The 27074-nt window shown below is 45.4% G+C and overlaps 2 protein-coding genes across 3 annotated transcripts in view; one reads left to right on the top strand and one right to left on the bottom strand.

Moving 5' to 3' along the window:
• LOC132383020 (general transcription factor II-I repeat domain-containing protein 2A-like) overlaps positions 1-27074 on the top strand; it is a 266610-nt gene that overhangs the window by 26652 nt on the left and 212884 nt on the right. The window lies entirely within an intron of this gene.
• On the bottom strand, positions 1363-26742 carry polr3h (polymerase (RNA) III (DNA directed) polypeptide H). Of its 2 annotated transcripts, none has more exons than XM_059953706.1 (7): positions 26660-26742; positions 23417-23755; positions 17926-18022; positions 15369-15455; positions 8820-8883; positions 3296-3500; positions 1363-1750 (listed from the first exon to the last, which is right to left on the bottom strand). In XM_059953706.1, the coding sequence occupies exons 2-7, from the start codon at positions 23525-23527 to the stop codon at positions 1697-1699; spliced, it is 618 nt and encodes a 205-aa protein (XP_059809689.1). In that variant the 5' UTR covers positions 23528-23755; positions 26660-26742; the 3' UTR covers positions 1363-1696. The 2 variants fall into 2 exon arrangements, with proteins under 2 accessions (XP_059809689.1, XP_059809688.1); XM_059953705.1 differs by having other exon boundaries at positions 26577-26720.

The following is a 27074-nucleotide window of genomic DNA, read 5'->3' as shown; positions in this document are numbered from 1 at the left end:
CCAGCTGCCCTGCTGAATGACAACCGCCTTCTAGAACACGCTCTCGGTGCTCCCACTATTCTGGGAGTTCCAGGACTATCAACCAGCAACCATGTAGTTTGCGGGAATTTATGACAAGAATAAAGCTGAAAGGAAGTTTTGTGTTGTTGATACAGGTGGGCAGGATTCTTGCACTCTGCAGTGGACTGGGGTGGGAGGGGTTAGATGGAAAAGGGGACCAGAGGCAGCTTTTTATTCAGAGGATGGAGTGTACCTGGAACAGAGTGTGAAAATTACCTTCACATGCAGGGTATGCATAACTAAAGAATCGTTAGTTCTTTCTGTTACCACAGCAACCTCCTTACTAGGTGCAAAGTTTGTCCAAATGCAAAATAAAAAGGACAGAAGGAACACAGAAACTGTCAAAACCTTATCCCTGGCTCAGGGCTGGGTTGAAAGACATAGGTTTATCGAAGTCTATATAGTTGTTCGTGTTTTCCAGCATACAGGTGCTCCACAGGTTATGAATTTGAAGATGACATTGAACTGGAAAGGGTGCAAAGAGGATGTTACCGGGACTGTAGGGTTTGAGGTATAAGAGGCTGGATAGGTCAGGAGTGTACAGGGGCTGAGCTGACTCAGGGCCACAGATGAGGTGAGTAGCCACAGCCCATTTCCCATGGTGGGGGAGTCCAGATCTATAGGTTTAAAGTGCGAGGAGTTAGATTTAAAAGGGGGCCAGAGGCAGCTGCACACATGGAATGAGCTTCCTGAGGAAGTGATGGAGGTGACTACAATCACGATATTTAAAGGACATTCGATCAGGTGAACGGACAGAAAAGGTTGTCAAACACAGGCAAATAGGAACAGATCAATTAGGCAACTTGGTCAGTATGGAAGTATTGCACTTAGGGGTCTGTTTTCATGCCCGATAACTATAAATGGAAACACCACACGGGATGATTGTCTTATACAGAAAGTGGTCATCGTCTGGCACCTGGAATACATGCACAGGTTTCTCTCCTCTTGAAGATATGAGGTAAACTGCACGAGGAAAGGCCAAGGCCGGCTGGTCCTCTTCCAGAAAAATCATTGAATTGTTCATTGATAGAGCCACAAATTAGTATGACCAATGGAGTAATGCAAACCTCAGCCGGGGCTGCAGCCCTGCCGTGGCTCATGGCAGGCAAAGCCATCCGCTGGGCTTGAACTCACCACCTTCTGATTCACAAGCAACAGTAGTCCACGCCAGGCCAGCCGGGGGCGCATTAAGAAAGCGGCAAAGAGACTCTGGATCAGAGGCTGCATCTGGTTCACGGGCTTAGCTCATTTTCTCAACAGCGATGGGAATCACAGCTTAAACAAACAAGAACCAAATTCACTGAGCAAACATCTTTAATTTATCACACAAGCAGCCTAATCAGCCAGGAGGGCAGGAGCAGCATTCGGCACGGCGGGAAGTAGTCAAGACTAACCCAGGCATTCCACGTGGAGGCCCTTCATCTTTCTCTGGACACGCTCCACCTTTACTTGCTCATCACAGAAACCTTGGGTGCTGGTCCAGCTGGATCGTGCCTCGCGCTCTAATTAAACGCCCAGCATCTGTCCGCTTCTCAGAAAATAAGACCCCTGAGGAGCTGGCTGGAAGACGGGAAGTTCCAGCTCTGGGCAGATGGTCACTGTGCTGCATTTCAATCAGCGGGATCAGGTCGGCTCATTAACCATTCGTCCACCAGGATAGGAGTCCCAGGCCAGGCTCACTGATGGACCCCTGCAAACAATTCAAGAGCACAGGCTGAAATAATGCAGAGGGTTACATGAGCACTTCCCCACCTACTCTGTTTACTCGTCACACACACAAAGGCAGGGGGAGCAAAAGAATCAAACAGAAGCCTAAAATACTCAGGGAAAATTTTCACAGCAGTGGAACGCAGTATGATCTTGCTCTAACACATTCCCCATGAGATACAAAATAATGTTCAGATTCTCCCCTAGTTAAATATCATGTAGTCCTTTATTGACCTCCAGACATGACTCACTCGGAGGTGGATGTAGTTTACAATTCCCTTCATGCTCCAGGGACAACAGTTTTATTAAACAAAATAAACTTTATTCAAAAGTAAAATTATATACAATAAACCATTCAATGACTTTCAATCCTTTACAAATGTTTCCATTGCTGTCTTTACATTTTCATACTTTTCGCCACCCACGTGACACTTTATTCTTTCATATTTACATACACTTGTTTAGAGGTACTGCACCCCCCCACCCCTCAACTCCTGCGGGAGAAGAACCCTAGACTGTGGTCCTTCCCCACCGGGCCCTTGCGGTGGCTGCACCGAGTTTGAGTGCATCCCTCAGCCTGTACTCCTGCAGCCGAGAATGTGTCAGTCACGGACATCTCCGTGTGCTGGTAGACCATCAAGTTTCGGGGCGACCAAAGAGCGTCTTTCACCGAGTTGATGATCTGCCAGCAGCACCGGATGTTGGTCTCCGTGCCGACAACAGTTAATGGCCACACACAACTCTCCTTTTAATTCTCTTTTCAGTAAGTGTAGAACAGAGCAGGACAACACCCAACCATGATCACTTCTCCTCTCAGTGAAACGGGTGGCAGTAGTTCAATCTTAGAGAGGGAGAGCACCATTGATGTACTCAACTTGGTTTAAATTCTGGGATTCAAGGGGAAATGCAGCACTGTCACTGTCTTTTAGATAAAATGTCAAATGGAGACCTAGTCTGGTCTCCCAGCTACATACAAAAGATCACCACTGCATAGTTTTGAAGAAAAGTAAAACTATGGTGTTTGGCCAAAATTCACCGCTTTAAGTAACGTCACTAAAAATATGACCTTCTTACTATTTGTCAGCTGGTTGTGGGATTTTCCATGTACAGAAATGCTTCCAAACTTCTACAAAAGTAAGATTAGCTTTATTTATCACATGTACATTGAAACATACAGTGAAATATGCCGTTTTGCAACAACCAGCGCAATTCAAGGTTTTTGCTGGGGAGAGCCCACAAGTGCCAACACACGTCAGGTGCCAGCGCAGCAAGCCCACAGCTCACTAACCCCAACTGAACATCTTTGGAATGTGGGAGGAAACCCACATAGTCAAAGGGCCAACATACAAACTTCTCACCGGCAGCAGCAGGAATCGAACGCCCATCACCGGCACTGTAAAATTATTGTGCTAAATACCATACTATCTTGCTGTCCAAACTTTTAAAAAGCACTGAATTGCCTGCCAGCTATATTAATGCAGGTCTTGGGAAGGGATGGATCTACTGAGAGGGAAGAGCTTAGCCATACCGTCAGCGTGTAGGGAGATTCCTTCCTCTGTGTTTCTTCTGCTGTAGTGGTGGAAGTATCTGCTCTGCTGGGCCCAGTGGGGGAGGTGTCCACAAAGGTTTCATCCACCACCCTCAGCCGGACCTCCTCGCCGACATCCATGTACAGGTCGTGTGTGCCCTCGTCGGTCTCGTACTCCCACACCCACACCTGCTCAGTCTCATCGCTGCCAGATCAGTCAGGGAAATAACAAGCAGGGTCAGGACAAGCTTCAGTTGCAGTGGACCACTTGTGCTACTTGGCAGAACCTAGTTGCAGCAACCGTTTCCAGTGCATGTCTAGTGCATATGGAAATCAGTACGAGCACTTCCAAACAGCATCGTGCTTAGCTTGACTGAAGCCAATCATGCATCATTGATCAGACTTTGCTGACAAAAATTGGAGCAGTATCATGTCACCCAAACCTTCATTTATAATTCCCAGTAGAACAAGGAACAAAGTAAATGGTAGGATACTTGGAAGTGTGGAGGAGCAGAGGGATCTGGGGGGTATGTGTCCACAGATCCCTGAAAGTTGCCTCACAGGTAGATAGGGTAGTTAAGAAAACTTATGGAGTGTTAGCTTTCATAAGTTGAGGCACAGAGTTTAAGAGTGGCGGGGTAATGATGCAGCTCTATAAAACTCTGGTTAGGCCACATTTGGAGTACTGTGTCCAGTTCTGGTCGCCTCACTATAGGAAGGATGTGGAAGCATTGGAAAGGGTACAGAAGAGATTTACCATGATGCTGCCTGGTTTAGAGAGTATGGATTATGATCAGAGATTAAGGGAGCTAGGGCTTTACTCTTTGGAGAGAAGGAGGATGAGAGGAGACATGATAGAGGTGTACAAGATATTAAGAGGAATAGACAGAGTGGACAGCCAGCGCTTCTTCCCCAGGGCACCACTGCTCAATACATGGCTTTAAGATAAGGGGTGGAAAGTTCAAGGGGGATATTAGAGGAAGGTTTTTTACTCAGAGAGTGGTTGGTGCAGGGAATGCACTGCCTGAGTCAGTGGTGCAGTCAGATACACTAGTGAAAGTTAAGAGACTACTAGGCGGGTATATGGAGGAATCTAAGGTGGGGGGTTTTATGAGAGGCAGGGTTTAAGGGTTGGCACAACATTGTGGGCTGAAGGGCCTGTACTGTGCTGTATTGTTCTATGTTCAACCCCACATCAAGTTGGCCAGATGTATATTAAAGGCCTTTGATGGTACAGATGTTTATTAGGGTGCAAGTCCATAGCTTCCAGGGAGTGGCAACACAAGTGGGCAGGGTGGTAGAGGAGGCATATGACACGTTTCCCTTCATCGGTCAGAGCACTGCTGCTGTTTAAAACTTCAGTCCTGTCGTATTTGGAGTACTGCGCACAGCTCTGGTCAGCAAACTCTGGGAAAGGTGGTACTGCAGAAGTTCGCCAGGATGCTGCCTGGGTTGGGCAAACAAGGAGAAGTTGGGCAAACTTGGGACTGTTTTCTCTGGAGCACCAGAGGCCGTCGGCGTGACCTGATAAACTATTACGAGAGCCATCGAGTCTTTTCTCACAGGATGGAAATCTTAATTACTATCAGGTTTAGGAGAGAAGTAGGAGATATGCAAGATCCGGTTTTTTTTACACAATGAGTGGCAGGTGCCTGTGACTCGCTGCTAGGGAACATAGTAAAAGAAAGTATGATAGCAGTGTTCAAGAGGCAATTAGACAAGCACATGAGCATGCAGGGAATACAGGGAGTTAGACCATGTGTAAGCAGGTAGGATGAGTTTTAAATTGGTCTCATAGTTGGCCAGTTCCTGTGCTGTACTATTCTTTGTCCTCTCTGAGTATCAGGTGCTGCTGTCAGGCTGAGTTTTCAGTGCTAAGCACACCGCACAGAGTATAGAACGTTACAGCACAGTTCCGGCCCTTCAGCCCACGATGTTGTGCCGATCTAGGATCAATCTAACCCTTCCCCTCCTGCGTAACCCTCCATTTTTCTATCATTCTTAAATGCCCCTGATGTCTCTGCCTCTACCATCACCTCTGGCATTCACCACTCTCTGTGTAAATAAAACTTGCCCCTGACATTCGCTGTCTACATTCTTCCAATCACATTAAAATCATGCCCCTTGTCTCAGTCATTTCCACCCCGGGAAAAGCTCTCTGACAGTCCACTATCAATGCCTCTCATCGTGTCCCTTGTCTCAGTCATTTCCACCGCGGGGTAAGGTCTCTGACTGTGCAGTATCGACGCCTCTTATCTTGTACTCCTCTATCACGTCACTTCACATCATCTTTGCTCCAGAGGGAAAAGCCCTAGCTCGCTCAGCAATGTTCATTAGACATATTCTCTAATCTAGGCAGCATCCTGGTAAATCTCCTCTGCACCCTCTCTGAAGTTTTCAGAATAATACACAAAATATTGGAGGAACTCAGCAGGTCATTATGGAAAGGAATAAAAGGACAATGTTTCAGACCAAAACACTTCATCAGGACTAGAAAGGAAGGGCGAGGAAGCTGAAGAGGAGGGAAGGATTTACAAACTAGAAGGTGATAGATGAAGTCAGGTGGGGGGGGGGGTGAAGTGAGAAACTGGGAGGTGCTAGGTGGAAAAGGTAAAGGGCTGAAGGAGGGATCTGATAGGAGAGGAGAGTGGACAGTGAGAGAAGGAAAGGAGGTAGGGCACCTGAGGGAGGTGAACTGAAGAGGTGAGGGGGAGCCGGAGTGTGGAATGGAAAAAGAAAGGGGTGGGGGAGGGGGAGAAACTACTGTAAGTTAGAGAAATTAATGTTCATGCCAACAGGTTGGAGGCTGCACAAACAAAATATGGGGTGTTGCTCCTCCAATCTAAAGCTTACACGTACTTCCTACCCTGAGGTGACCAGAGCTGATCCCAATATTCCAAATGTGTTCTAGCGAGGGTTTTACAGAGCAGCAACGTTACCACTCTTGAACCAATCCACTGACTAGTGAGTTTGTTTCTGGTCTCGCAATGCTTAATGCAAATTTTGAAAACCACACACACCACAGATGCACTGCAGTCTCTGCTAGAATACATTTTGCAGTGACACAGAGGCATTCAGGAGACAGGACTCCATCGGCTGTTTGCTGGAGGTGGGAGGAGGGCTGGTGGGTGACCACATACACACTGAAGCACTCCTTCACCCCCATCTCCACGGGCAGCATTTTACACCACTCCATTCAGGCTCCCGTGGACAGACATAAAAGCTGCAATCCACTTCCTGTGATTCACAGCACATGATAAAGAAGAAATCAAACATCTCTAAGGCTATGAAATTCTAAAGCACAGAAGCAGAGCAGCCTCATCCAATCCAACATTATCACAGCTTTGCAACATCAAGAATTCCATTCTCTGTATTTGTCTGTGAAGGTTCTCAGTCACCAAGGTCACTGTAGTAAATGAAGGCAAATGAAGGCAACTGGACTTGCTGTGTTGTCTAGATGTTTCGCCACTCATCTGAGAGGCCTCTTCCCGGTCACCCCACATGTAACTGGAATCTCAGTGAAACACAAGTCCCTGTGCTTTTCAAACTCATCCACCCCGAGGATCCTACACGCAACCGTGAGCAGAGCAATATTGTACATGCTGTCCAATGCAATGAGGACTGCACAGATCTATATCATCAGTGAGTCAAAACAACCAATTCACAAATGGGTGGCCCCACATCGGAGGGCTAACACCTCAGGTCAACACTCACTTTATATCTACACCTAAAGGACAAGGGATGCTCCTTTGATGATAACAATGAGCACATTTCGGACTGGGAGGACAGGTGGTTTGAAAGAGGGGTAAAGAAGCCATCTTTGTCAAACTGGAAAACCCATCCCTGAACAGAGGGTGTGGGGTACAACACCACTTCTCAGCTACTTATCATGCTTACAATACATCTTTACCCTGGCATCTCCTCAAAGACTAATGACCCTCTCATTACCTCCACGACCCCTAACGATCTTCCATCTGATTGCTATACCTTTAAACAACTCACGGAGTTTATAAGCCGGAAAACTACCCAACATGGATCAGAACTGAAGAAGCCTCTCAGACGAGTGGCAAAATGAATTCTAGACAACACAGCAAGTCCAGATGCCTTGTTTTACTACTGCCTGACATTCTCTGTATTATGATCTCCCTTACTAAAGCCTGAAAAACACGTACCACCAGGCTCAAGGACAGCTTCTATCCTGCTGTTATTATTGATCAATCCTCTTGTATGACAAGATAGACTCCTGTTCTCTACCATGTCATAGCCTTGCCCACACTGTACTTTCTGTAACTCTGCATTCTTTTATTGCTTTTCACTTGTAGTACCTCCATGGATTGATATGATGGAAGTATCTATATAATGCTAAGGGCCGCAATGGGGATAAATGTCTGAATTGTGTCCGTGACTGTATAGACATGACTTCCTCTTGGGGAATGACGCAGAGAACGAACTGAAATGGAAGTCAGAGAGCACTTTAGCTCTGGTGATCAGTTCTTTAAGATAGGATGCGACAGATCCACATCCCAAACTGGAGCAGGGCTAATTTTGCAGTAATTAGGCAGGATCTAGCACAGGTTGATTAGTACAGTCCGTTCAAAGGAAAAGGAACAAATAGCAAGTGGGAGACTTTCAGAAGTGTGATATCAAGAGCTCAGGGGCAGCTTGCTCCTGTCAGGGTGAAGGGACAACCTGGCAAGTTTAGGAAACCTTGGTTAATGAGATATATTGAGGCCCTCACCAAGAAGAAAGCATATACTGGGTTTAAGAGGTTGGGAATGAGTGAATCCGTTGATTATGAAAAAAATTATGAATACACTTAAGAGGGAAACCAAGAGAGCAAAGAAAGGAAGTGAGGTAGATCCAGCAGGCAAGGTTCAGGAAAATCCAATGAGGTTCTACAGATGTATTAAAAGGTTGGCTACAGAGAATAGGTCCCTTTAGCAGAACCAGCTATGTGTCAAAACACAGGAAACGGGTGGGATTTTTAAACAACATTTCTACTTAGTCTTTACTGTGCAGAAAGACATAGTTGCTCAAGAGATCATGTAGGAGTAGGAGGCTTTTGCAGACTTACTGTGCATTAAGGTGGACAATTTCCAGGGCATGACCAAGAGCATCCTCAGTCTTTGTGGGAGCCAGAGAAGAAACTGCAAAATCCTTGCGGAGATATTTGCTCCTCCCCACAATATTTCTCCATGACTCTACGAAAACAAAGTTTTTTTCCTGTAACTCAGTACATGAAACAATAATAAACACATTACCAATTACCCTTAAATATAACACCGTTCTCCTTGGGTTTGCAAAAGCACTTTAATGCCTCCCTTGGTAGAATCTCTCCGGAATTCCCTATTGGATTTAGTAATTTCATTAAAACATTGCCATATCCCTGGTCTTTAAATGGTTCATCCAGATGCTGTAAGGAATAAGACAGGAGTTCAAACATGCAGCCCATTCATTAAGAGAGGCTGAGGTGACCAGATCTTTGCATCCCATTCTCAGGGAAAGGACCATCAGTGAAGGATACAACTTGGCCGGTTGTTGCAGAGATTCAGGAGGGATCAGGATGTCATCGAAAAATCCCAGGGTCACTGTGAAGAAGAAGGGCTGTGCGTTAGTGGATTAAAGTCCATCCTATTCCCCAGAGCATACGGATTCACAACCAGCCCAAACCGCTTACAAACTGCAAACTGGTCCCCATTCAAGAGTAAAAGGAAGGGGATAGTTTTCATGAACATGAATTGACGTTACAAAATTAACACAGTTAGAGGATCAAAAGATACAAGATGGCGCCAGTGAACCATGGCAACATTCTGTGGGCTGCTTACAAAACTTCTAAACATATCTCTTTTTAATCACTCTCACTGCAATCTGCAGACTGCAATTTCCCTTTGAGCAATGTTCTTTTCAACTGTCTTAATGTATTACAGATTCTACAATCTACTGAAGGATTCGGCAGAATTAACTCTCAAGCATACTAGTACAACATATTTAAACGGAAAAAGGTTCATCGCCATGGCCGGAAGCAAGGCAGGTGGGGGGAGTCTCCAAGCCAGGCTGAAATACAGAGGGACGAGATTCCCCTTTCTCAACCCAGCATCTCATCAGCAAATGCGCAGTCGCTGGAGACCGATTGTGGACATAAGGGCAAGATTGCTGTACTGGAGGGAAATGAGAAATTGCTGTGTTCTGTTTTTCACAGAGACATGACTCATTCTGATAACTTGTGATGCATCGGTATGACCAGAAGGCTCCTCAATACACAGGATGGACCAAATTGCTGTTTTGGAGAAGGCAAAAGGTGGGGGGGGGGAAGAGATGAGGTTTCATGATAAACACTCTGTGGTACACCCATATGGTGGTTTTGTTGTATTCTTGGTCCCCTGACCTGGAACATGTAACAATTAAGTGCCAACCATTCTACTTACCAAGAGAATTCTCCTCCGTGATACTGATCACAGTTTACATACCACCAAAAGCTAACATTAATTGAAGGATATAGCACGGCTTGAATGCTATCACCTCTTACAAAGTGAAACTAAGTGACATTGGTGACATTAAGGCTTCACTTCCAGATAAGCTCAATCCTTCTGTGCTCCCTTTGACTGTCAAAACATGGAGGAACCTTCACAAGCTCCCTCAGCCCCCTTTGACCCTGTGACTTCAGTCTCGGAGGCCGATGAGAGAGCATCCTTCAGGAGAGTATACTACAGGACTGTGTGAGCTAACTGCAGATCGATTTCACTCTCCAACTCACCTGTATATTTTTCTGCATCCAAAGAAATCAGGAATTCAGGTTGGATATACCCACAACAGGGCCAACCTCCAAACCTACCAGCATCTGAATGTCTAAACTGCATTAACTCACATTTGTCAGCATCAAATTTCATCTGCCATCCCGTCATCCAACTTCCCGGCTGATCCAAGTCCCCCTTGTATCCTTCAACAACCGTCTTCTCTAACTTCAACTCCATTCCCTAACATAACCATTAACCCTCTCAAAAAAATCTATCACTATTTTGAAATTGTTCTTCTTTACTCCAACCTTGATGAGAGGTTATAGATTCCCACTACCGTTTGTGGGAAGGAATGATTTCTATCAAGCCCCTGAATAAACCGGGGTCCAATTTCTTGTTTGAGAACGCCACCAGGCTGAGTCCCTTCAACACACACAAAATGCTGGAGGAACTCAGCAGACCAGACAGCAGCTAGGGAGAAGAGTACAGTCGATGTTTCGGGCCGAGACCCTTTATCAAGACTGGTGTGTTTCATGGATTTCCAACATCTGAGATTTTTTCTTGTTTGAGATCGAGTCCCTTAATGTTTTTGTTGAAGGAATGAAAGCCTGTTTTATGCCACATGGAGGGAGGCCCCATGTGTTGTCCAGAAACTGGCTTAATGACGAAACATCAGTGTTGTACATAAACCCAGGGGTCTGAGGCTGTACAATGTGTTAGAAATATACTTGCTTGCCTCTGCAGCCAGCTCACAAAGCTGCAAGGCTCTCGATTCTCTGACAAGGTCACCATGACCCACATTAGGAAGGAGACACGTCATGTCCCCTGTCCCAACGCAGCTTCTGAGGTCGGGCATGAAACAAGTGAGGGAGAAGGGCCAGGCTGCAGCTCTCTGTCACAGACATCCGCAGGGCAGCTATTCTTAACACCTCAAGCTACTGCCAATTAAAAACGTTATTGCTATTAACATGAACACCCTCATCAATTTCTAATCAGTCTCCATTTCAGCCTGTCTCTATCCTTGACTCGTAAAATCCCTTAGGTCATTACGATACTTAGTGATTGACAGCACCAGACTGTTTTCTATTCCCAGTGATAAATATATGCAGGTATATTCATATTAAATAAATATTTTACCGTGCAAAAGCTAATTGACCACTCAGATCAACCACTCTGTGGCAGTTTCTATATTAGATACAGCGTCCTCCCATCCTCTCTGATTTATTTATCCAACTTTGTGGAGCAGCATGGTAGCTTTGCAGTTAGCGTTACGCTTTAGGTTGCCAACGATCGTAAGGTCGGGGTTCAATTCCCACCGCCGTCTGTATGTTCTTCCCACGACCGTGTGGGTTTCCTCCAGGAGCTCCAGTTTCCGAAGACGTATGAGTTAGGGTATAAGTTGTCGGCATGCTATGTTGCTGTCAGAAGCATGGTGAATTGCAGGCTGCCCCCAGCTCAACCTCAGACTGTGTTGTTCATTGACACAAACAGCACATTTCACTGAACGTTTCAAAGTACATGGGACAAATAGACCTAATCTGTCATCTTTCCTCCTACAGGATTCTTCATTTTCAGCCGACTTGCTCACACTGTGTCCCTACGCCTCTCCTCCTGGTTTATCCACTTTCTCACACACACACATTCCCCCTCCTAACCACCATCACCCATTTTCTTTCCCCTCCTCCACTCACTCCATCAGCCCATTACCAACACACTCCTCCCACTGGTTCCCCTCCCCTTGCTGTTCCCATCTGTCCTCTCTACCTCCCTCATTCCCTTATTTGCTTCCATGCTCCACATTCTTTTAACAAATTACATCATCTGCAGCTCCTCGCTGCCTCCACCTTTCCCCCACCTGACTCCATCTGCCAATCAATCTCTCCTCACCCTGGTTCCACCTATCACCTGCCAACCTGGTCGCTATTTCAACCCTCCCCCCACCTGCCAATCAACTTCTCCTCACCCTGGTTCCAATTACCTGCCAACCTGGTCGCTATTTTAACCCTTCCCCCACCTGCCAATCAACTTCTCCTCACCCTGGTTCCACCTATTACCTGCCAACCTGGTCGCTATTTTAACCCTTCCCCCACCTGACTCAATCTGCCAATCAACTTCTCCTCACTTTGGCTCCACTTATCACCTGCGAGCTCTTGTCCCACCCCTTTCCTTCACCTCTTTATACCATCAAGCCTCCCTTCTACTCTGAGTCCAGATGAAGGGTCTTGACCCGAAACATCAACTGTTTACTTCCCTCCACGAATGCTGCCTGACTGGCTGAGTTCTTCCAGTATTTTTATTGTCCAAATCAAGTCGTTATCTTTAACTCCTCCATGTGTCTGTGCATTCTTGCCACACTTTGGGGAGTTATATACTTTTCCTAAATTCTCTATTGTATGCATTATCTTACTTCTATAACCCTCAAGTTTTGGACTCACTCAACCATGGTAGCGTAAAGATTAGCGTGATTAGAACGCCATTAGAATTGAACCCCAAGCTGTAACAGTGTCGTGGTTACCATAACGATATTACAGCTTGTGGTGTCAGAGTTCAGAGTTCAATTCTGGTGCTGTGCCATTTGTACGTTCTCCCCATGACCCTGTGGGTTTCCTCCGGGTGCTCCTGTTTCATCCCACAGTTCACTGGTTAGTTGGTTAATTGGTCACTGTAACTTCATTAGGCTAGAGTTAAATAAGTGGGTTGCCGGGCCTGTTGCGTACTGTATCTTTACATAAATAAATAGAAATATCTGCCTCTATAGCCACACTATAGAGACAATTCACCATGAAAAACACTTCAATCAACAGCATTAAGCACACTTTTTGGTCAATATCACATCTGTTTCTCCTATTTCGTATTTTGCACAACACGGAGGCCATTCAGCCCCTAGAGCCTGTGCAGGCTGACAGAGAAAGCCCTTTCCCTCAGTTCGCTCTCACCCATTCTTTCTCACAGGCCCCATCAACTCTTTTTGACCCTCCTGCCATCCACGTACACAGGTAGTGATTTAGTCAACACATACAAAACACTGGAGGAACTCAGCAGGTCATGCAGCATCTATGGAAAAGAGCAAACGGTTGATGTTTTGGGTTGAGACCCAATGAACTTCGACTGTACTCTTTTCCACAGATGCTGCCTGGTCTGTTGAGTTCCTCCAGCATTTTGTGTGCGATGCATGTATCTCCGGCACCTTGAGATTTTCTCTTGTGAGTAATTTAGGGACTAATTAACCTACCAAACAGATACACATCTTGATTTGAGCAGAGAAAGCAGAGCATCAAGGGGGAAACCAACCCAGTCAGGGCAAGAATGTGCAACTCCACACCGAGGGGCTGCCAGAGCTGTGAGGCGGCAGCAGAACTACTGTGTCGCTGTGCCACAGGTGGGTGTGGATTGCACTCAAATTCAATGCCACATTTCTTACATTGAAACAGTGACTACCTTCTGCTGTGGTTCAACCACTCCAATATGACCTGGATCATCCCAAATTCACTTCAGGACAACGGACACAGAGTCAATAACAACTGACAAGGGTAGCAATGGATAAACCGAGAAGAATAACACGGAGGGCTTGGGAAAACTAATGTAGAGTGGGGATAAGTGACTGACTGTTTCAGATGAAGTACAGGTCTTAAGACTATAAGACATAACAACAGAATTAGGACATTCGGTCCATCAAGTCTGCTCCACTATAGCGGATTTATTTTCCCTCTGAATCCTATTCTCTTGCCTTCTCCCTGTAACCTTTGACAGCCTTACTAATTAAAAACATATTCTGCTTTGGGGATATACCCAATGACTTGGCCTCCACAGCCATTTGTGGCAATGAATTTCACAGATTTGCCACCCTCTGCCGAAAGAAATCCCCCCTCACCTCTTTCCTAAAGGACCATCCTTCTGTTCTGCCCTCTAGTCCTATTGTTATTCCTCTCCGCGCCTCAGGCAGCAACCTTGCTGTTTCTTTAGCATTTGTCTGGTTTTAAGAGGCTGAGTTGCTAGCTCAACGCGCAACCCAGCATGATAGGAAGCATGCAAGGAGCCAGCCAGATTCGAATCTGGGACCCACTTGCCTCGAATACCACCACACCAGCGGCTGGCCCTGCAGTCCTACACTCCCCCATATTGGAAACATCACCGGAGGAACGGCAATAGTTCCAGATGGCAGCTCCTCAAAACCTTAGTAAGTGGAATAGTGCTACAGCTGATAGAGCCGCTGCCTCACGGTGCTGACTGTGTGGAGTCTGGATGCTCCCCTGTGACGGCGTGGGTTGCCCCCAGGTGCTCCAGTTACCTCCCACTTCCCTGCACGGCGTGAAGGCTGGCAGCTCTCACTTTTGTTCAGCCTGCTCTTTCAATGAATCTTTTTTACGAGCAGCGTAGATGAACCATCAAACTGGAAGTATTAATTAATGCAAGGTATAATAGTCTTCAAAGGATCCCCATGTTGTAACTGAGATTTTTTAAACAAATACATTGAGACAGTGATTGGACAGATGCAGATTATGCGCAGAAGACCAGAATACAATGAGGTAGAAAATGGCTGCTCGTATCGCTGATCAAGTTCTTGCTGGACTGCTGGTGGAAATTCCAACGTCAGCAACCTAATGAAGATGAACTGACAATGTAAGATTGAAGCAGGGATTTAACAGAGGGATACCGAGGCTCCATGATAAAGGACAAGGGTATATAACCAAGGGCTCTATTCCTGAAAATTTGAAGGTTTGATTGGTTTTCAAAATCACAGATACTGAATGACAGAGTCAGACGACACTTGCAGGTTGGGAAGTCTAGAATCACAGAGGGCAGAGCCTAAAAATTGGAGTGGATTTGAAGTACATGCACAGAAGAAATTTGAAACTTGTACCTACAGTTGGCAACTGCTGCTTAATTAATTGATGCATTTAAAATCTGAATTTTTTTTTCTGGTAACTTAAGCTCTGAAGGGACATGGAGTAAAAGGGGAAATGCAACTACTGTACATCAAATATTAACTATAGTTTTTATATTTTAATTGACATTCTGTGCAGAATAGACTATTTTGGCCCTTCGAGCCACACCACCTAGCAAAACCCTGAATTAATCCTAGCCTAATCATGGAACAGTTTACAATCACCAATTAATATACCAACTGGTATGTCTTTGGAGGAAACTGGAGCACCCGGAGGAAACCCAAATGGTCATGGGGACTGATGACTCTCACAATCTTAGCTCCCTCTACTCAAGAGGAACCAGACAGCTATATCATGACCTGAGCCAATATACCCAGAATAAGAGATGACAACAATTGGGGGTGGCGGGGGGGGGAAGAGAGACTAATCAGGATTTTAAGATTTGTTACTCACCACAGACTCCATCCTGGCTGCAGCCTTTAATTTTGCCTGTAATAATTTCATCCAGAAAGGGTCGGAATACCACGTATCGAAAGTGAACTGTGTGGGGTGAAAATGCAGAGAAAGAGACACTTTTAGAGGAAGACAATTTAGAGGTAGCATCTGCATTGATTGTTCGGATGTCCTAAACACTTTGAAAGATGATCTGTGCCAAAATATACACAAGATCCCACACACAGCTAATTGATTAATAATGTTGGGTAACCAACTTGTTGGGAGTTCAACCTAATGGAGCCTCAGCTTAACCTCTCAGCTGAACGAGCGAACCCTGAATGAATGAACTTGAGGTTGCAGTGAAATGAGTGCCCCCCAAGTTCAACGTGGGAAAGGTCTACAGTGGGAAGTCCTGCCACCACTGGGCACTGAAGGGCTGGTTTCTGTGCAGCCGCCTCAGACACTTCATGGGTATGTTGTTTAAAGCGGAAACACAGGGAGCATTGCTGCTTTGTGTGTGTCTACATTAGTTTGATGACGCAATGAATATAGTTGATTGTATTGGATTTCCTATTAATTTTAGGAATATAATATATATTTTTAAGTTTACAAAATACAAGGGGTATAGATAAGCAGGTCTTTTCCAGAGGCTGGTTTAACTAGAGGTCATGGGTTAAGGGTGAAAGGTAGAAAGTTTAAGGATAACATCGCCATTCAGAGGGAGGTGAGAGCGTGGAACTAGCTGTCAGCGGAGGTGGTGGATGTGGGTTTGATTACACATTTAAGAGAAATTTGGGTAGGTAAATGGATGGGACCTACAAGAGGACCACAACCTTGTGGTTTGGAGGATTGCGTGCCTCAATGACCCGAAGAGCTACATTAGCTGGAGTCAGGGCTTTATGCTTTGGCTCTTGGTAGGGTCACCCGTGCCAAACAGGTCAAAGGGGAGAGGCCAGACTGAGAGTGGTCTTCCAGGTTCGCGGGTTCAGCTCAGGGCTAACAACCCTGTTATGTAAATGGCCATGAAGAGCCCTTCTACGTCTAAGTGTGATGGTAGTCCTGAATCTCAACCCGGGACTTGCATGACCGATAGTAGCAAAAACCGACAGGAAGCTACTGACATGACAAAGGAAGCCCTGAACACCACCAGAGATGGAGGACATTCATTGCTGCCCTAAATGCCAGCGGCGTAACGGGCAGTAAGTAAATGGATGGGAGGGGTAAGGCAGGCTATGGTCTGGATGCAGGTCGATGAAACTAGGCAGAGAAACAGTTTGGCATGGACTAGATGGGCCAAAAGTCCTGTTTCTGTGCTATAGTGCTCTACGAAACTAAAATTAACCCACTCTTCCTATTCCAGCACCCATTTATCAGCCAAGGACCCAAATACCACTTAAATTTTTGGGGAAAAAAACACAGCATGTGAAGACATTACATTACTTCAAGATGAAACGTGTAAGGTTGCCTGTGATGTCTGTGGCAAGTTGTTTAGCACGGTAGTGCCTGGAACCTGCTGCCAAGAGTGGTGGTAGAAGCAAAACGTGATAGAGGCACATGAATGTGACAGAAATGGAGGAATATGGATATCATGTATAGGCATATGGAATTAGTTGCATTTGGCATCATGGTCAGCACAGACACTGTGGGCTGAAGGGCCTGTTCACATGCTGTACTGTTCCATGTAAACGATAATCAGCTGAAAGCAGGCAGAAAGAATCCCTTTTTCCCCTCTCTGGTCTTTCTTTACCTCTATGAACTTAGATGAGAATGATGTGTGGCAGGAAACTGACTCAGTTGGGTTAGGGGCTGGCCCTTCCTGTCGGTGCTGCCCTCCAGTGTTCGCTCGGTGGAAGACAAGCTGGACTGGGACAACATCCCATGCATCATCAACCTACTGGCCATGCCACTCAGGGACTTGGCTATATTTGGGGTGGCACGGTAGCATAGTGGTTAGCACAATGCTTTAAAGTTCAGGTGACCTGGGTTCAATTCCCGCCGCTGCATGTAAGGAGTTTGTATGTTCTCCCCTTGGCCACATGCATTTCCTTTGGGTGCTCCAATTTCCTCACACAGTGCAAGTTGTTAGGTTAATTGGTTATTGTAAATTGTCCCGTGATTAGGCTAGGTTTAATTCGGGGGATTGCTGGGTGGCGTGGTTTGAAGGGGAAAGGCCTTCTCTGTGCTGTATTTCAATAAATAAATACTTCTCTTTGCAACTGTATGTTTTTCTTTATATGCTGTTGGCACTATGTATTGCCCCTTAGCCCTGGAGGAAAATGATTTTGTTTGTTTGTATTCATGTCTGGTTGAATGATAATTGAAGTGACAAATGAATCTCAGGGTTGCATATGGTGAACTATACGTACTTCAATAATAAAATTTACTTTGAGCTTTGAACATTGAACTTGATCAAACTGAGGACTGGGATCCCCTGCCCAATCCCCTCTGCGTGCAAACCTGAGAAACTCTGTGCCCCAGGCTCCAACTAAGAGATTTATTGAGGGGAAAGAAAAGGAAATTCTGGATTGTTAAGAGTCACTGAACGAAGACCATTGCTTAGGGTCCGGTGCCTTACCTTTGGTGTGAGAAGCGCCATCTCCTGGGAAAATGTAGGAATCTTCCAGTTTGGTAATGTCGTACAGGCATATACACAGACCGACGTTGTACACCACCTGCAGAGAGAAAATCCAGCAGCAATTATCATTTAATTCACAATTAGAGTCACTGACACTCTGTAGACTGCAGATTGGTCTTCCCCTTCTGCTCTACTCGTCCAGCCATTATGTGATGACGGTCCCAGTCAATCAGCCTGAACAGGTGAGCTCTGATCTATCTTTCTAATTTTAATTTGATAGCGTAAAACTGCAATAAACTGCAGACAGTTGTGGACAAGTTCAGCACACCACAGGAACCAGATACCCTCTATGGATTGTCTATGCCTCACTAGAGCAGCAAACGTATACAGAATATAGAAATTTACAACACGTTACAGGCCCTTCGGCCCACAATGCTGTGCCGACCATGTAACTTACTCTCGAAACCGCTTAGAATTTCCCTAGCGCACAGCCTTCTATTTTTCTAGTCAAAAGACCCCACCTTACCCAGATACTCACTCATCACCCCTCTCCCATCAGGCAGAAGTATAAAAGCCTGAAAGCACATACCACCAGGCTCAAGGGCAGCTTCCATCTCACTGTTATCAGATCAGAATCAGACTTAAGATCAGTGGCATATGTCGTGAAATTTGTTAACTTTACGGCACATAAGATGGACCCGGCCTCACAATCTACCTCGTTATGATCCTGCTCTTTATCGTTCCCTGCACTGCCCTGTTTTCAGTAGCCTTTACACTTTATTCTGCATTCCTATTATTTTACCTTATTCCAGCTCAAAGCACTGCGTATGATTTCAGCTGTATGAACAGTATGCAAGACAAGCTTTTCATTGTACATGTGACATTAAACCAACGTAATACAATAGAACATTAATTGCCCATCCTTTCGCCAGGATATGGATATTAAACACAAGGCAGGCATTTATTGTACGTACATCACTAAACGCTCTTGAGAATGTGCTTGAATTACTGCAATTCTGTCGGGCAGGGAGTTTCAGGATTTAGACCCAATGAGGATAAAGGAATGGTGATGCATTTCCAAACTTTGTAGGCAGCCTGCAGGTGGCAATGTTTCCCTGTGCCTGTTACCCTTGGCCTTAGTTCCAGAGGTCCTGACAGAGTAACCAGGATGAGCAGCTGAGCGAATTTTGTAGATAGTACACACTATGCATTGACAGAGGAGGAAATTAATGTTTAGACAGAGTGCCGAACAAATGAGCTGCTTTGTCAAGTTTATTATATGTAGAAGAGATAATAAAGTGAATATACAAACAGTTTATCCCCTTCTGTAGATGCTGCCTGACTTGCTGAGCTCCTCCAGCATTGCATGTTGAGTTTATTGTCGTGTACAGGGAGAAAGAGGTGCAACACAAAAATTGCTTGCAGCAGGCCACAAGCATAACAATAAACAGAAGATAAATTGTACAAGACAGTGAAGAGAGAGAAAAAAAATGTCCCAAGCTTAAGTTGTTGGGAATTGCACTCACTGTATTGTATTCACCGTCATTGTGCTCCTGACTTGTGCCTTATAGATGGTGGAAAATCAGAGAGTCAGCAAGGAAAAAGCTCTTCGCCCCAGCCATCAATCACCCACTTACACTAATCCTACAATAATTCCATGTTTTCCTCCCCACGTTCTACCAGTCACCTACACCGAGGAACAACTTGCAAAGGCCAATTGAACTCTCAAACCCACAAGTTTTTGGGATGGAGGAGGAAACCAGAGCAAATGGAGGAAGCCCACGTGGTCACAGAAAGATTGTTCACACTCCACTTAGAAGCAGTGAAGATCAGGACTGAAGTCTTAGATGTTGTGAGGAAGCGGCTCTCCAGCTAAAACACCAGGAAAGGATTTCAGATTGCAAAAGGTGAATCACTTGCCGAAGGACATACGGCTTCTGGCCTACCTGTGCAATCTCAGTATTGGTGTGGCTGATCAATATGAGCATTGGCACAATGATGACCACTTCTCCAGCCACCCCAGAATGTCTGGAGTCCCTGCAAAAGTGAGAGTCATGGAATACCACACATGGTCCACGTCAACCCAGGTGTCCATCTGAACTAGTCTCATTTGCCCACATTTGTCCCCATACCCTGATAAAACTTTTCTATCTATGTAGTTGGCCGATGTCTTTTAAATACTGTTATCGTACCTGCCTTAACCATGTTCCATATACGCAGCATCCTCCGCATGAAGAAGCTGCCCCTCAGGCCCTTTGTTTCTTCTCTCACCTGAAATCAGAGTCCCCTTCATTGGAGCTTTACCATTAACTGAGGGGTCCATGGACCTCAGATTGGGAACCCCTGCCTTCAACCTATTCCCCCTAGTTTTTGATTCCCTTTCTCCGGGGAAAAAGACTGTGTACATTCATCCTAGCGATGCCCTCCTGATCTTATACACCTCTAAAAGGCCACCCCTCATTGAGCACGAAGGACAAGGAGCCTAAAACTTATTTCTTTCTGAAGATGGTCATCAGGTACCACTTCTGTTGTGCCTGAAGGTTACCCAGGCACTGACTGCTCATTTACAAGAGGTTGTAATTGGAGTTGAACAATATACACCTTTAGTGAATGTCCCTACTTCTAACCTCAATAAAACAGCTGAGGATGACCCAGTCCAGGACACTGGCTGATGAACTCCTGCGATAGAACTGGATTTGGAATTGGTTAATTATTCTCACAGGTACCGATGTAGAGTGAAAAGCTTGTCTTGCATACCATTCATGCAGATCAATTGTTACACAATGCACTGAGGCAGTACAAGGCAAAACAACAACAGAATGTGAATTAAGTGCAGCAGCTAGAGAGAAAGTACAGTGAAGGTAAACAGTAACGAGGCAGATCGTGAGTTTGAGAGTCCACCTTATTTTAGCAGGGAACCACACGAGAATCTGATAACAGTGGGAAAGAGCTGTCTTTGAGCCTGGGGGGTACGTGCTTTCATGCTTTTGTATCTTCTGCCCGATGGGACAGGGGAGAAGAGGGAATGACCGAGGTGGGTGCGGCCTTCTACCTGCTTTAGTCACAGCATGAAGGGCAGACAGAGCCCACGCAGGGAAAGCTGGTTTCCATAACACACTGAGCTCTCCACAACTCTCTGCAGTTTCTTGTGGTCACAGGCAGAGCAGCTGCTAAATCAAGCCATCACGCATCCAGACAGGATGCTTTCTATGGGACACTGATAAAAATTGAGATGGGGCCATGCCAAATTTCTTTAGTATCCTGGGGAAGTAGAGGGGTTGTGCTGGAATGATTGACACCCACCACCCAGCCCAAAGAGCCTGTGCCACCCATGTGATCAATTACCCACCAACCCATATGCCTTTGGAATGTGAATGGAAACTGGAGCACCCTGAAGATACCCAAGTAAATGTACAAACTCCTTCAGACAGCTGTGGAATTGAACCCGGGTTCACTGGCTCTGTAAGAGTACTACATTACTGCGTCATCCATGATGCCCACTCACCAGTTTTAAAACTCCCTGATGTTAAGGGTTATAACTCTCAGCTCACCTCTGCAATCTAGCTCTTTGCTCTCTGCTTGAACCCAAAACTGTGACAAGGTGCACAAGCTATTAAATGCTGTCTGATCACGCTGTTGATCTGTAATCTATTCATCTGTAATTAGAGACAGCTATAGCTGACCCTGTGACTCTGTCAGGTACAGCAATTCCTAACCTTTTTCAATCACAAATCTTTTCCTATAGCAACAAGAGAACCAGGTTTAAGATTAACACCCTGGAATTCAAATAAATTATTTTAGGCACACCAGAAAGTGAGGTCTGTTGGAAACCATTATTTTTAAAATAATACTTTGTATAAAATTTGTACTTTTTAACAAACTCATTTATTTTGCACCGTATGTGGGGGTTCATCCCCACTCACTGGCAAAAAATAGTTTAGCAGCTAAGCTAACGGTTTAGCACCTTCCGCATTTTTCGTTGGCTACATACTAGTGCATTACCCACATGATGTAACTGTTTTAATTATGTAATCTGTTAACTAGTTTATCTCAAAGGAATTTCTCTTATCTATAAAAGTGATGGATTTTTCAGAGGTACTACCTTGGCATCTTGACTTCGCATTCATTCTACCTCTTAGCATCGGTTCTCAGCTCTTTACTTAGTTTGCTTAGTACTTGCATGTTTGTTTGTAATTTAACCAAAGTAAACTGAAATCTTGGAATTAATACTGTGCACCCTCCACAAAGACATCAAGGGCCAAAGTACTTTACAACAATGAAGAATACACTGAAATGTAGTCCCTGGTTTTCAACATGTACACAACAAGCCCTCACCAACACCGATGTGGTGATTACCAGGTCTTCGGTTTTTTATTGATAGTGACTCAGGGATAAACTATACCCAGGAATTCTAAGAGTTCAAATCTTTGAGGACACCAAGGGATCTATTACATCGACACAAGAAAGTAGACAGAGCCTTGACAATGCCACACTCACACTGAATGACATTTCACGGTTATCTGTTCATTTGTTAGAAGTAGGGTTTGAGCCCACAATCTTCTGACTCAGAAGCAAAGATCTTACACATTTGGCACAGAAACAGACTGCAGAACCTTTCATGCCTCTGCAGGCATTTATCACAAAGCTCTGGAGTTTCTCCTTTCGCCCCTCACCCATCTCTCTGCACTCCCTTCAGGTGTACAACCCCAATCCGACTATTTCTTTTCCCTGGAGCATCAGAGGTTGAGGGGAAATCTGATGGACAGGAATACATGGGGTAGCAGTCTTTTCCCCAGGGTGGAAATGTCAAATGTCAAGGGACGGAGCTTTAAGTTGAAAGGGGGAGGATTTATGGATCTGTGAGATAACCTGTAGCGGCAAAACCAAACCAAAACTATTGCCGCTAGCCTGCGACTGCGTCAGTTATACTTGCATGACACGCCTCCCCCCAGCTCCAATGATTGCTCCAAAAGTCGAATACTTTATAAGCAAACGTACAATCTTGAAGCAATGAACTTTAAGTGTACACAAGTTATTCAGCTTCATCTCAGCAGTCAGCAAAAGATACCCCTGCCAGTCCCAAGCTACAAAACTGTCCCAAAGTAAGCAAGAAAATGTAACTTATTCCCTTTGCCTTCAGCACATTCCCACTCATGTGACTAATTACCATAATAAAGTCGCAAGACAGAACAGAAAGCAGAGATAACAGAATCCTACGCGATCTACTGATTTTTTTACACCAAGGATGGTAAGTGCCTGGAACATACTGCCAGGGGAGTGACGGACACAGGTGCAATGACAATATTTAAGAGACATTTATACAGGCATGTGACAGGCAGGTTATAGGCAACTTGCAAGCAGATTGGATTGAAATCATGGTGGGTCAGATGACCTGCTCCTGTGCTAAGTACACCCTTTTGGATTTACTGGCTCGAAGATACTTTGTGATGCAACACATCATAAATTACTCCTTCAACCTCCAGACTCTTACCTTGTTGGCCAGTTTTTTGTTCAGCTCTTCTGCAATGGCATCGTTTAATTTCCTCTCGAAGAACCAGGGCGGAATCCGCACAGTGTCCACCATCTCCACCAGAACGAACATGGTGCGTGAGGCAGCTTGTACTAAAAAAGGGTCACGTAGGCTAAACACTGCACATTACGCAAGGAAGCGGAATGCTCTGATTGCAAGGACTATTGTTTGGTATTGAGAGAAAACCTTGCGATAACTTGGACAGGACAGGTTTTCCCCACCCTTCCCAACACTGTGGTATTCGAGCGCTCAACCCAGAGATGGGAATATGCACATGGAGAGTTCAGCAAAGGGCAGCACCTGTAAAGACAGCATATTATTAATATAAATAGTTTATTACTAATTCACGTGATCAGATGGGGAATCAACAAAGCTTGATGAAATAGGTAAGGAAATGTTAATAGGATTAAGAGAGTGTGGGGGAGAGCTAAGAAGGGTATGCCAGTTCAGGGTCTTGATAACTGGAAGTATCAATTCTGAATAGCAATTCTGAAGAACAAGATTATAGAATCAGAATTGTTTACAACACGGGAAGAAGCCATTTGGCCTTAAGTCTATACAGGCTTGAGATAAGAGCAATCCTGATGTCCTGTAGTTTAGAACGAGGGGTGATATTATTGAACACACGAAGATGTTAAAGGGGAGTGACCAGGTAGACGTTGAGGTATTTCCACCACTGGGAGAGTTGAATGCGCGGAAATACAGTAACAAAGGGTGGGCAGTACAGTAGCATAGGATGGACAGTATGGTGGCATAGGGTGGGCGTTATAGTGGTTAGTATGATGCTCTACGGTGCCGGCAAGCAGGGTTCAATCCCGCCACCGTTGGGTGGACACGATAGCGTAGCGGTTAGCACGACAGTATTGGAGCACCAGCGACCCAGGTTTCATTCCCCTGCTGTCTGTAAGGAGTTTGTACGTTCTCCACATGACCATGTGGGTCCCCTCTGAGTGCTTCGACTTCCTCCCACATTCCAAAGACACAAAGGGTTAGAAGTTTACTGTGTCAGATGGATGGAATTGGATGACGCAGGCTTGTCGGGCTGGAAGGGGCCGTGACTCTAAATAAACATAGTTCCACAGTAAGAGTATCAGAACGTCTTCTCTGAAGGGATAGGTATTAATAATTTAGTACCCTGGAGGAGTGTGGAGGCCAGAGCAATGAAAGGTAGATAATTTTTGGAAGGATGAGGAACTGAGGGCTATGTGAAATTGGGAAGAAGAAATGAAGACTAAAGAAAACTGAGTTGTGATCAAATTGAATGGTGGGGCAGGTGATTTAATATCGCACCCATTTTCCCTGGTGCCGCCTCTTACACTCATGCAAGGCTCAGCAGTTCTATTTTCTTTCCTGCCGCACCTTCACACGGTTACGCTGCCTCTTCCTTTTCTCTGTCCCCGTCACAGGAGACAGGCTTGCTCTTTACATTAAGTCTAGTGAATGCAGCAGCTATCTCAGCTACTGTTTGCCCGACTCTGTCTCCCGTGAGGACTCGATTGCATTCTCCCAGTTCCACTGACTCCATTTATTTGCCTCAACGATGAGTGGTGCCTCTGAAATGTCCCTTCTTTATGAACTGTCGCTTCGCTTCTGCAAGGGCTAACCAAGCTCGAGATCCGTGTCTCATCCTTTTCTTTCGCCTCAGTTCTCACCCCTCTCCTACAGAAAACCGATAGAGTTCTCCTGAATTTCACCTTCAGCCCCACTAACCTCCACATTCAACAGTTCATTCTCCGCAGTGTCCACCACTGACCATCTTTCCCCCCTCCTCCTCTTTCAGCAGTTTCCCTTTGTGACTCCCTGGGCCATTCTCACTAACCAACACTCTGTTTATAGGTAATCTAATGCTCGACCCTTCACCCTTTCCCTCCTCACCTTCCAGACACCCAAACAGTCTTTCCGGGAGAAGCAGTGCACTTCTCCCAATCTAGCACGGAAGAAATAGCAGGAGTCGGCCATCCAGCCCATCGAGCCTGCCCCGCCATTTAACAAGATCATGGCTGATCTGTCTGTAAAAACTCAGCTCCATCTACCTGCCTTTCCCCCCATAACCCTTAATTCCCCTACTATTTAAAAATCTACCTAACTGTATCTTAAATATATTTAGTGAAGAAGCCTTAACTGCTTCACTGGGCAGAGAATTCCACAGATTCACCACTCGCTGGGAAAAAGTTTCTCCTCATCTCCGTCCTAAATCTTCTCCCTCAGTTCTAGTCTCACCTACCAATGGAAACAACTTTCCTACTTCCATCTTATCTATCCCTTTCAAAATTTTGTATGTTTCTATAAGTTCCCCTCTCATTCTTCTGAATTCCAGAGAGTACAGTCCCAGGCGACTCAATCACTCCTAAAAGGTTAACCCCTTCATCCCTGGAATCAACCTGGTGAACCTCCTCTGCACTCCCTCCAAAGCCAGTCTATCCTTCCTCAAGTATGGAGACCAGAACTGCACACAGTACTCCAGGTGCGGCCTCGGCAGTACCCTGTACAGTTGCTCCCTACTCTTGAATTCAATCCCTCTAGCAATGAAGGCCAACATTCAGTTTCTGCAAGTCAACATTTTTGAGATTGATGCATTCGGTGTTCATTATGTGGTCTCCTCCACAATGGAGAACCCGTGTGCAGACTGGATCGCTTTGCCGAGCCCCTGCGTTCAGTCTGCAGGGGTAATCCCGAGCTCCCTGTTAACTTCAGCCTGCCACTTTAACCTCCCATCCCACTCTGTGGCCTCCAACACTGTCACGGTGAAGCCCAACAACGTAAACTTTAAGAGCAGCAAACTCATGTTCTGTCCGGGCACGCCTGCTGCTCTCAGCATAGAATTCTGCAACTTTGATTTCTCGGAGAGTATCAGTTGTCCGTCCATGATATTGGCTCAACATGCGTTTATTCATCCTTCTCCCTCTCTGGGTTTGGAGCACATGCTCAGGGATAGCGACAGGCACGGGGACTAGGACAAACTCTGCAGCTGGTCAAGACCTGAGGACGGGGGTAGGGTCCGGACTCGGGGGACAGGGGCAGGGCCCGAGCTCAAGTTCGGTATCAGGGGTAAGGTTTGGGCCCGCGACCTAGGGAGAGGGTCTGGGTCAAGGGCCGACATTAACATCACTCAGTCCCTGACCTGGAGTTCCACGCATCCCGGGCCGCGACGCAAACTCTGAGTGGCCGAGCACCGACAAGGGAGCTGCCGCTTTTCTCACAAACCTTCGGTAAATTTTAAGTTTTCATTCAGTTGCCTCCACGCACAAATCCACTTTACAGCAGACGGTCAGAGAACGCAATCAGCCTTACGGCAGGCGGTCACTCCGCCTCCTTTCACGTTGGTTTGAAAAAAACTCCGGGTGGTTTTACCACAGTTTGCGACGACGTAAGACCAGATGGTTTTTAAAAAAGTCAAATTTCACTAAAGAAATATGATTTTTGACTCAAGCAACTACTTCGCTTCTAATGCATAATATGTAAGTGGTGATATATAGGAGCATTTAAAGATTTTAAATTAAAAATTAAAAGAGAATTTAAAGAGAATTGTAATTAAAGATGAGATCCAAAATTAATCCAACAATGTTCCTAAATGTAAAAGTTTGAATTTCAGGATACTTAAAATCTCATCGCATATGTC

The sequence above is a fragment of the Hypanus sabinus genome, chromosome 29, assembly GCF_030144855.1.
Source record: "Hypanus sabinus isolate sHypSab1 chromosome 29, sHypSab1.hap1, whole genome shotgun sequence".
NCBI classification, from domain to species: domain Eukaryota; kingdom Metazoa; phylum Chordata; class Chondrichthyes; order Myliobatiformes; family Dasyatidae; genus Hypanus; species Hypanus sabinus.
This window is presented reverse-complemented; position numbering and strand designations above follow the sequence as displayed.

What these genes read in the sequence shown, in the direction of transcription:
- polr3h (XM_059953706.1), bottom strand. Translation starts at nt 23,527, where the DNA reads ATGTTCGTTCTGGTGGAGATGGTGGACACTGTGCGGATTCCGCCCTGG. An exon ending in CAGCCAGGATGGAGTCTGTG is followed by an intron (nt 8,884 to 15,368) that starts GTGAGTAACAAA and finishes TCTTCTTCACAG; the next exon opens with TGACCCTGGGATTTTTCGAT. An exon ending in CTGCAACAACCGGCCAAGTT is followed by an intron (nt 3,501 to 8,819) that starts GTATCCTTCACT and finishes CTGATCTGGCAG; the next exon opens with CGATGAGACTGAGCAGGTGT.